Source organism: Mus pahari, chromosome 14, assembly GCF_900095145.1.
Source record: "Mus pahari chromosome 14, PAHARI_EIJ_v1.1, whole genome shotgun sequence".
Taxonomy (NCBI): domain Eukaryota; kingdom Metazoa; phylum Chordata; class Mammalia; order Rodentia; family Muridae; genus Mus; species Mus pahari.
This window is the reverse complement of record NC_034603.1, coordinates 71,588,979-71,599,901: the sequence shown is the minus strand read 5'-3', so window position 1 is coordinate 71,599,901 and position 10,923 is coordinate 71,588,979. Positions and strand designations below refer to the sequence as shown.

Below are 10,923 nucleotides of genomic sequence, written 5' to 3'. Positions count from 1 at the left end.
CTTGAAAATACTGCATGGAGTCTCTCACTTGGAATCCTGGCACTCCAGAGGCTGAAGCAGGAGGATGCCCCATTGGAGGCCAGTCTGAACTACACAGTGACATCCTGTCTCAAACAATAGCAACATCGGTAGGAGATTTGTTTAGGAACAAAATTAACTATCACAACATACTAGTCCTGTGAGTTTGGAGATACGCACAGTAGGGCAGGCGCTGGAGGTGCACACACTAGGGCAGGTTCTGGTGCTGGCCTTGTGGAGATGCCTCCCTCTTAAGAACACTAGTTCACTGTGGTCTGTAGGTGAGACCCATATGGAGGAGGGATCTTTAGATGTTTCAGATCTTGAGGCCATGCTGTAGTTACTTCCTCTCAGAACCAGAATGCTTTTACAAGGGCACTTTCACTTCCTCACAAATGAGATCCTAAAGGGTCAATTCTGGACCACGGCAGACACCAACTCTCTATCTAAAGAGATATATCTCACCCAATGGAATTATTCTAAAACCTGACTGCAGTTATCATATTGACCAGCAGGTGGCAGCACAGGAACACGCAAGCATCAGCAGTGAAAGATTAAAAATGAGAGTGGTCTGGTTGTTCTGGTAACCTACCACAACGCCTCCTTCTGGTAGCAGCACCCTACACTGTCCATAAACTGCCTTCCGGGGAAGTCGACACCCGTTTTGGAAACCTGCTAACCTGGATGATGTGTGATACACCGCCTGTCATTCTCAGCTGTCCTAAGCAGGTACAAGTGTGTGTCTGTGTGCCTCATCTAAGGCAAAGCACAGGTAGGTATCGTATCATCAGTCCAGCTTACTGATGGGAAAGCGGGCTCAGAGGGAAGATCTCATTCATCCAAAGCCTCATGTTAATAAACGTAGTGCTGGGCTTTATGATCAGTGACTTGGGTACAGCTATGTCCTCCCTCGCTGGGGAGGTGCCTGATGTGTCACATCTCAGCAGGCAAAACCTTCTCATTGAGGACACAGGACTGGTAGTGTCCATGTCTACCGAGGGGAATGAGGTAAGGAGGCTATGGGCCCAGATGTTTCCTGGAGTGGGGAGAGGAGGCAAATATTTTCAAAGGAGGCTGAGAACGAGAATTGGTTCCACATGTGGGACTGGGAGGTGGGTGCCCTGACTCGAGCCCCTTTCCTGCAGTGTGAGGATGGGTGGGCCCTGACATTTTCTGGGCTTTCCTCAGGTGAACAAGAGCATCCCACAGGCTGGGCAGTGGTGGCGCACGTCTTTAATCCCAGCACTCGGGAGGAATGGGGTTCCTGGGAGATATGAATCCAGCCCTATCATGGAGACAGGCTCTTGTCCTGCTCCTCCTTCAGGTTTACAGGCTGACTCTCCTGGCAGCAGAGGTCAGATGGGTCCAGGAGCCCACATCCAAGGAAGTGGGAACAGGCTCCAGCTGGGGAATCCATCAGACATGACCCAGGCCTGAGCCAAGCTAAGCAAGAGTTTGAGTAAGGAAGTTAGAGGAGGCCCCACGAAGTGGCTAAGCCCTGGTGTCACTGTGGTCGTTAGCTTGTTCTTCACGTGCCAGGCATTGGTGATTCCTCTCTGTTCTGACATCCTTGGAGCCTCCACCTGTTCATGAGCTAGGGATGGCCTAGTGATGAAGGATCAGCTCTGAGGGGAACAGGTTAGAGCCTATGTGTATGGGTATGTGTGTGGTAAAGTGTGTACCAAGGGGTGTATGTGTGTCTGTCTGTCTGTCTATGCACATGTAGTATAGTATACACATATGCTTGTGTGTGTATTTGTACAATCACATAGTATAGTAGTCATGTTCGATTGTGGGTGCTTATACGTGTGTGTGTGTGTGTGTGTGTGTGTGTGTGTGTGTCTGTCTGTCTGTCTGTCCGTGCACATATAGTGTAGTATACATGTATGCTTGTGTATGTATTTGAACACATAGTACAGTAGTCATGTTTGATTGTGTGCTCGTGTGTGTGTGTATGTGTGTGTGTGTGTGTGTGTGTGTGTGTGTGTGTGTATACATGAGCATATCCTGTGTCTTTGTTTTTCCAGTGGAAGTTGTCCCCTCTAGGCTGCTCTGGAAGCTACTTAGGCCAATGGGTGGGCAGCAGACTTGCAAAGAGAAGCAGGCCAGGCACATAGAAGAAGGCCTCTGGGTAGAAGCAGAGCCCCTCAAGAGTAGCAACTGCAACGTGGGATTCCTGACTGGGCCAAGCATGGGGCTCAGCTCATTCCCACCACTGCCCAGCGTGATGGTTTAACACTCAACACAGATGCCAGGCTCTGTAGTGTTATTTTGTCCACATCGTCCCAGCTAGCAAGAGGGAACATTTATCTACTCCACAAGTGATGGACAACTGACTTCTCAAGCATCTTGGTGTCATAATAATCCAGGAGCAATGGTTCTCAACCTGTGGGTCACAGCCCCTTTGGGGGTCAGACAACCTGTTCACAGGGGTTGCAAACCAGTCATCCTGCCTATCAGGAATTTACATTATGATTCACCATAGCAGCAAGATTACAGTTAAGAAGCAGCAACAAAATAATTGTGTGGCTGGGGTTCGTGTGGCTGGGGTTCATATGGCTGGGGTTCGTGTGGCTGGGGTTCGTGTGGCTGGGGTTCGTATGGCTGGGGTTCGTATGGCTGGGGTTCATATGGCTGGGGTTCATATGGCTGGGGTTCACATGGCTGGGGTTCATATGGCTGGGGTTCGTACGGCTGGGGTTCGTACGGCTGGGGCTCGTACGGCTGGGGTTCGTACGGCTGGGGTTCGTACGGCTGGGGTTCGTATGGCTGGGGCTCGTATGGCTGGGGTTCGTATGGCTGGGGTTCGTATGGCTGGGGTTCGTACGGCTGGGGCTCGTACTGCTGGGGTTCGTGTGGCTGGGGCTCGTATGGCTGGGGTTCGCCTGAGGTTTCTGTTTGTCTTGGAGTTTCTATCGCTGTGACCAAACACCAGGACCAAAGAGCCAGTTGGGGAGGAAAGAATTTATTCAGCTTACACTTCTACACTGCTGTTCATCACTAAGGGAAGTCAGGACAAAACAGAACGCAAGCAGGGCAGAAACTGGAAGCAGGAGCACTGCTTGCTGGCTTGTTCCACATGGCTTTCTTATAGAGCCCGGGACCACCAGCCCAGGGGACAAGTATCACAACAGGCTGGGCCCTTCTCTTTCCCAACTGATCACTAGTTGAGAAAATGCCGTACAGTCAGCCTCTCATGGTGGCATTTCCTCAACCAGGGCTCCTCCCTCTCTGATGATTTGTGTCAAGTTGACACAGGACTAGCCAGCGCCACTGATCCCTGGTCAACTTGACACACTAACACATTGCTTTGTTTTTTTAAAATTATTTATTTTTATTTTTGTGCTTTGCCTGCATGTGTGTCTGTGAGGGTGTTGGATCTTCTGGAACTGGAGTTACAGTTGTGAGCTGCCTTGTGGGTGCTGGGAATCGAACTCGGGACCTCTGGGGGAAAAATCCATTGCTCTTAATCACTGATCCATCTCTACAGCCCAATCTATCACTTTTAAGCCACAGCCTTTCTTCTCTTATTCACCCCAAGATCTCACATTAAAAATATACATAACTTTAAAAGTCCCACAGTCTTCACAAATTTAACCATATTAAAATTTCAGTCCCTTTAAAAAAGCCAATTTCTTTTAAAATACAAAGTCTTCTAAAATTTAAAGTCTCTCTATTATGGGTGGCAGTTAAAAAAAACAAAAAAAACAAAGAAAACAAATGTTTTACAGGGAAAAATCAGGGCACAGCAAAATCAAATGCCAACTGTCCAGTGTCTGGGGTCCACTCACTTTCTTCTGGGCTCCTCCAAAGGGTTTGAGTCATTTCTCCAGCTCTGCCCTCGGCAGCACGTACGTCTTGTCTTCTAGGCTCTGGCTGGCTCCACTCCACTGCTGCTGCTGTTCTTGGTGATCCTCCCATGGTACTGACATCTCCAAAACCCCGGGGTCTTCTGCTGCAACTGGGCTGCGCCTTCTTCACCAACAGCCTGTCACAGACTCTCTTCGTGGTGCCAATTCTCAACTCTGCATGACCTCTTCAGTCCTGGACCTTCAAATGACACCGAGGCTGCACCTTCACCGATGGCCTCTTCTGGCCTCTCACAGTGCCAAGCCTCAGCTGCTCTCCATGTTCTTCATGCCTTCAAAACCAGTCTTGGGTGACTCTTACGCTGCCGACTTTGGCTGCTAGCATGCGTTACAGCGTTGGCCAGTTCTAAACACAGATGCTCTGTGCTCTCTGGAAACACTTCCCAGATTTCACCTCAGTGATGCCGGTCTCCTCTCAGTCACTACTAATTTCTTAGCTCCAGCTAACCAGCATCAATTGTTCCAGTAATGCAAAGGTTCAACTTCAGTGGTGGTGGTGGTGTCTTGTTAATTCTGGCTGTCTCTTCATCCACAGCTGACCAGAACGACAGAATCTTAATTCAAAATAGCAAATAGCCACGATAGAGTCTTTACATTTTCTTCTAAACCTTCACAAGCCAGGCCTCCATCTCCTACACTGCTCTCAACATTCTTTTTTTTCCAAGCTCCTAAAAAAACATCTCACTGAGCTCTTAACGCTCAATGGCTTTTCTAGGCCAAAGTTCCAAAGACCTTCCATAATATGGTCAGATCAGGTCTGTCACAGAAATATCCCACTCCTGGTACCAACTTCTTAGTTTCTATTGCTGTGATGAAACACCATGACCAAAAAGCCAGCTGGGGAGGAAAGGGTTTATTCAGCTTACACTTCCACATTGCTACTCGTCACCAAAGGAACTCAGGACAAAACAGAACTCAAACAGGGCAGGGACCTAGACGCAGGAGCTGATGCAGTGGCTATGGAGGGGTGCTGCGTGCTTGGTTGCTCCACATGGCTTGCCCAGGTTGTTTTCTTATAGAACCCAGGACCACCAAGCCCAGGGATAGCATGTCCCACAATGGGCTGGACTCATCCCCATTGATCACTAATTGAGAAAATGCCTTACAGTTGGATCTCATGGAGGCATTTCCTCAACTGAGGCTTCTTTCTCTCTGATGGCTCTAGCTTGTGTCAAGTTGACACAAAACCAGCCAGTACAGGGTCATCACAACATGAAGAACTGTATTCTTCCTGGGTCCAAGTATTAGGAAGGTAGAGAACCACTGTTTTAGAGTACAGGGCATGGATAAAACTATTGATGGCTTAGAGATGCTGGCTCAAATCCTCCTTCCCAGTGATTGGTCAGTAAAGCTGGATGGATGACACCTGAGGCCCTGGGGATAGCCTTGTGGGCCTAGAGCCCTAGTAGGGGCATTAGTGTATGGAGCCAGCTGGAAGTATGAGCCAAGTCAGGGGCTTGGGGACTACCCTGGGTTCTGTACCTTAAATTCTGGTCTCTGTCCTCCCACCAGCTAGCCCGGATGCATAGAGGGACCAGGGTTCAGTTCTCAAGAGGTTCAACCTGAGGCAGAGGCAGGAGCCCTTCACACCCACAGGCGCCTGGTCCCACACTGGTGAGGTCAGACTATGTGACTCAAGGGCCTTTATTTTTCAAATGTGTCCCCAGCTGAGTAACTGATAGCAGCTGAGCCTGTGTATCTGTGTTTACACACCCCAGCCTGCAGCATCTACTTGGAGACATTGCCCAGAGCTGTTTGCAGTAGGCAGAATTGCTGTGGCATAGTCTTGACAGAAAAGAAAAAAAGACCCTGGCCCTCTCCTGTGCCCTCCCACCCCTCTGAGCAGCTTAGCAGGCAGGGAATCTTGATCCTATTGCAGGCCAGACTCTGGCTCCGATTGCTTTGCCTTAGCTTGGGATCCCAAGAATGAGGCTCAGGAGAGTCCTAGGAGGCAGAGAGGCCTGGGCCCTGGGGTGACTCCTAGGTGTGGGGGCACAGAGCAGGGTGGGAAGGGAGAGCCATCCTCTAGTGAGTTTTGGAGCGTAGGCTGTTCACACAAAATCTTCCTCAGGCATCCTGCGGGGCGTGAGTAGATAGCGGGTTACACACAGGGGAGCTGGGTGTTAGCGGACAGGAATGGTTCTCCACTGAGGAGCTAAGATTTGCATTGGGGATCTCTGGGACACTGGAATCCACTGCATGCTAGGTTAATGCCAGGATGGGGCTGCTCTCTGAATCCCTGTAGATACTGTGTTGCCCCAAGCACCTACTAAGCATGCTCAGATGGATCTAGGAGCTGTTCCTGGTAAATGAGGAGGAGGGGAGTTGCCCCATCTAGAGCCTCTCTGACGCTCTCTGTTCCTTGAAGGCCCGTGTCAGCACCATCACTGTCACACCTGTTGTGGCTGGCATCTCTAGAGCATCCTGCTGGACACACCCAGAGAGGAAGCTTGCTGCCTGCCTCCAACTCGGGACCAAAGGGGCCGAGGACTGAACTCTGTCCAGCCCTGCCTCTAGGGCCTGGCAGGGGTGCAGCCTGCCCCATGGGCCCAGTGACGCAGACCCACAGTGGGGAGGCTGCCTGGGCTGGGCATGAGCCAGGGCCTATGGCGGCCCCTCTGTCCAGGCCAGATGGCCACTGGCGGCAGCGGGTGGGTCTGCCAAGGTCTCAGGTCAGAGTCCTGGCTCAAGTGCCTCGCCCCATCCTGTCCAGCCCGGTCTGCAGCCACTGTTTCACTGTTTGTTGAGATCAATTCTTCCCTGTAAGTGAGGCTCTGAAAAGCTGGTCCACTCCGACCAAACTCCAAGAAAGAGACCTAGGCAGCCAAGTTTTTCGTTACCGAGAGTCACTGTCTTCTACAGTCAATTGACATCAGTGCCTAATTCCTTCCTTCAATCCTTCCTTCCTTTCTTCCTTCCTTCCTTCCTTCCTTCCTTCCTTCCTTCCTTCCTCCCTCCCTCCCTCACTTCCTTCCTCCAGCAAATAGAAACTTACCTATAAGCAAGGAGGGCAAAGTAGGTCCTCACCCTCACAAAGCCAAATTCTATTGCAAAGGACAAGAAACCCAGAGTAAAGAAAATAAGGCCTGGGTAATTCTCAAAGGAGGGGACAGAGCCTGTAGCTCCTCCCCCCTGCGGGGCACTGGTCACCCCATAGACACCTCTTTCAGACCCATTGACAGTCCCTAGTGTTGCTCATCCTGTGCTATAGATAAGCCACCTGAGCAGGGAGAACATTGGTTATGCTCTAAGTTGGTGTGGGGCTGATTTCCTGGTCCTTGACTCTAGCTCCTTTGTGGCATTGCCTCTTGAGACATGAGCCCCCCACCCCCACAACAGGGCCTCCTTCAGAAGGCGTTCCCTTACCCTGTTCTCTGGTTGCTCTCAATCAAACTTTTAAACAAACCGCATGGTCTAAAACCCTGTGGGGTCCTAAGGAGGCCATCCTGTTCGTGCCCCTCCTTCTAGAGGGCTCAGTTTTTGTTTTTCTTTTTGGTTTTTTGTTTGTTTGTTTGTTTGTTTGTTTTGAGACAGGGTTTCTCTGTATAACCCTGGCTGTCCTGGAACTCACTTTGTAGACCAGGCTGGCCTCAAACTCAGAAATCAGCCTGCCTCTGCCTCCCAAGTGTTGGGATTAAAGGCGTGCGCCACCACCGCCCGGTCTAGAGGATTCAGTTTTATATGCCACATTTTGCCAATGGGTCTTTGGAGTTCCTTGGAACTGCGCTCATTACGCAGAGCCAGGGAGACCTGGCTACCCGAGCTGTAAAACTTCCCACGGGAGCCCCGTCTCTCTGCACCCCGGTTACCTTTGTATTGTTGCCTGCCCCAGACTCCTGCTCTTCTTCTGGATGGCAGGGTCCTCCTCCCATGCCTACTGCCTCAGGGGACACAGCAGGGGCATGTTCAGTGTCTCAGGGACAGGGCCAAGGGATCTGTGGGCCTCGAGCAAAGGGGTTCAACAAGCCCACGTGAGCTAAAGTTTGAAGGAAGCCTCATGATTTCTTGGCCCTGGGGTCTTTCAGTGACAGGGAGAGCACCCAGCTAGCGAGACTGGCGTGTACAAAGAAGAAGGGGAGGTGAAAGGATCAAGAAATTGGGGATGGGCGGTATGTGTGGGGAGTAGCTATGTGTCAAAGTAAGGGACCAGGGCTTTGGTTTGAGGAGCCAGGCAGGTAGGGAAAGGGCAGGTAGCTTCCCAGGGAACTCTGGGGGGTGGGGGGAGGGCAGATCTTGAGTGGATTTGTATGAGTTGTGTGACCTCCCTGAGCCCCAGTTTCCTCTCTGCATAGTTTGGAAGTGGTACCAACCCACAGGGACTCTCCCAGTTTTGCATAGCCTTATTCTGTGCTACTGTTGTCTTACAATACTAACAAGCAAACAGACGGCCGAGGAATATAGGGAGTTTCTCTAATGCCCCATCTCTTATCCTGTCTAGCCTCCCCTGCAGTGTTCTGGAAGCCCTTTGAGAGGTGCAGGTCCTAGGGAACTCTGTTCATAGGGGAGCCTGGGCTGACATACTTTTCTTCACCTTCAAGCCCTTTCTCTTGTGCAACCCCATCCAGGGAAGGCTGCTGTCGTGGACCCGAGACTGGGTGCGGATGTGGCCCAGCTCAGAGGGGTGTGGGATTGGTGGGATCAGTGGGATCAACATGGCCAGAGGCATCAGCTCCTCTAGGGCCATGGGGGAGCCAGAGGGTAGCTCATCGGGGTCCAAGTTGGTGTCACTCCAGTCCTCAGAACTCTCGCTGTGGCCCTCTGGACTTGTGGCTTCATCCTCAGATAGGGTGACCATTTCTGCCATGTCATCCCCAGCGCTGCTGTCTAAGTCCCCTGACTCTCCATCAATGGCCTGCTCAAACCTGTTGGTTGTACGGGAATCCTTCACATCCTCCAGCTTCATCTTGGAGCCCACAGCAGAGGCAATGCAGGGCTGTGCCACGGGCTCAGCAAGAATCTTGGCTCTGCCCTGGCCGGTCCAGAAAAGGCTGAGCTCTTGGCGGCAGGTGGCCACAGCAAGGCTGGTGAGCAGAGTGCTGGACACTAAGTAGAGCAGGGCAGGCTGGCCCATCTGCATGAGGACCATGGCGACAAAGGTGACCAGCAGGCCCACGGCATAGGCCACTGTACAGGCCGTATAGTAGACCTGGCGAGATTGGACTTGCATGTCAAAGCGGTGACAGTAGGCCACTAGGAAGCCAGGGACAACAATGTCCCCAAAGCCAAGGATGGAGAAGGGCTGGTCGCACAACGTCAAGGCGGAGAAGCTTAGCCGGGGCACCTTGAGCACCATGGGTAACCTCTCCTGGCTTGAAGAATCTGCTGGGCCTGATGCCACTTCTACCATAATGCTCTCACCAGTCTTGGTGAACAGGGGTGTGATAAAGACAAAGAAGACATCGAAGGCCAGCAGGGCCAGCAGGAATGAAGTGCAGTTCTTGAGCGTGGGCAGCCGCACCCGCCTCAGGACAAAAAGGCAGTAGGCGACGCCCAAAGTGTCCTGCAGGAGCCACGCCCAACGGTCCTCATTTCTGTAGATGACCCAGAGGACAGTCACCATGGCACACAGGCCTGCCAGCAGTAGTAATGGCCACTTTACAGAAATCCGGTGTCTAGGCAAGACCCACTGGTATCGCCACAGAGGCAGGTGGCACACTATGGGTGCTAGGCAGCTGTAGAGGCCGGTACTGGCACCCAGGCCAAAGATCCCAATCATGACGTAGACAAAGCAGTCATAGAAAAAATACAGCAGGATTATGATGGAGCAGGACATGGTGACCACAGCGCCCGTCATAGCTGGTGTGAAATCCACGGGTGCATCTTCAAAGTCGTCATCTTCCCAGGCCCTCTGGGACCTCTCAGCTGCAGCTGTTTGTGGTTGATTGTGACCACCAAGTCCCCCTCCTCTTTGGGCCTGGCGCCTCTGCAGCCTGTCTGCCTCCATCAGACCAGCCCAGTAGCCACCTGCAGCAACAGTGCCCACGGCCAGGATGAAGATAATCGCCATGTTATAGTCAGTAATGGGCTCGAGGGGTGCAAACATGGCTACTCGGACATCGGTGTCACCGTAAGTGTGGCTGACGATGTCCAACATGTCAGTGTAGCGGAGCACGGCCACTGGGATGGTGAGGGCGGGCCAGGGCTTGCTGGGGTCCTGGGGCTTTGAGATGGTGTCTGAACACTGTTGATTGCTGGCCCGGCTCACAATGAGCAACCCATGGGCACCTTGGTCTTGAGCCAGCCAGCCCTTGGCATAGAAGCTACAGTTGCCACGTGTGACCATGGTTGTACTCTGGTGCAGGGGTCGCTGTCTAGGGGAACTGTCCTGGGCCTGGTGGAAAGAGTCTTCATCTGGACACCAGGGTGTCTTGGTGCCATCGTGCAGGGACAGAAGTGGGGCATGGTGCAGGTCCCGGGGCAGGTTGATGTAGTCAGAGCTGTACAGGACACAGTAGTCCTTGCTCCAGTTCTTTGACACAACGCGGACCACGCCGTATTCTCCCCGGGCCTCGGGGCTGAGGAGGAGGAGGAGGAGGAAGAAGAGGAGGAGTGAGCCCAAGGGGAGGAGGGGACCCAGGCATGCCATCCTCCCCAGCCACCTGCTGTGTCCTCCCAAGGAGGCAGCTGCCCACAGCTCTATTACCCTCCCAGGGGGAGGGGTGTGGCTCTTGGTCACAGAGCAGCTTGGCCAACCAGAGCCACACCTACCTACCCTGTCATAAAGTGAGGCAGAGCACTCTGCAGGACACAGGCCCCTGGCCCCTCTCAGATCATGTTCTCAATCCTGGCTCTAGTAGGGAGCTCATCTGAGACCTCATCCCTGCCCAGGCCTCTCAGTACGGCTAGCCCAGGAAGGTTGAAGTGTGTGTGTGTGTGTGTGTGGGGGGGGGGGCTGGAGATCCCAGGCAGGATTCTGGAAACAGCTTTTTGTCTTGCGCCTGGAAAGCCTAGGCAGTGCTGTTCATTTCTCCTTTTGGATTCTCTCTCTCTTTCTTTTTTTAAAGATTTTATTTATTTATTTATTTATTTATTTATT

The 10,923-nt window shown here is 52.2% G+C and overlaps 1 protein-coding gene across 2 annotated transcripts; it reads right to left on the bottom strand.

Moving 5' to 3' along the window:
* Positions 1–5,515: 5,515 nt before the first annotated feature.
* On the bottom strand, positions 5,516–10,519 carry Sppl2c (signal peptide peptidase like 2C). Of its 2 annotated transcripts, XM_021213817.1 has the most exons (2): positions 8,750–10,519; positions 5,516–5,963 (listed from the first exon to the last, which is right to left on the bottom strand). In XM_021213817.1, exons 1-2 carry the CDS (start codon positions 10,471–10,473, stop codon positions 5,939–5,941), a joined length of 1,749 nt encoding a protein of 582 aa, XP_021069476.1. In that variant the 5' UTR covers positions 10,474–10,519; the 3' UTR covers positions 5,516–5,938. The 2 variants fall into 2 exon arrangements, with proteins under 2 accessions (XP_021069476.1, XP_021069475.1); XM_021213816.1 differs by lacking the exon at positions 5,516–5,963 and having other exon boundaries at positions 8,287–10,519.
* Positions 10,520–10,923: the final 404 nt, after the last annotated feature.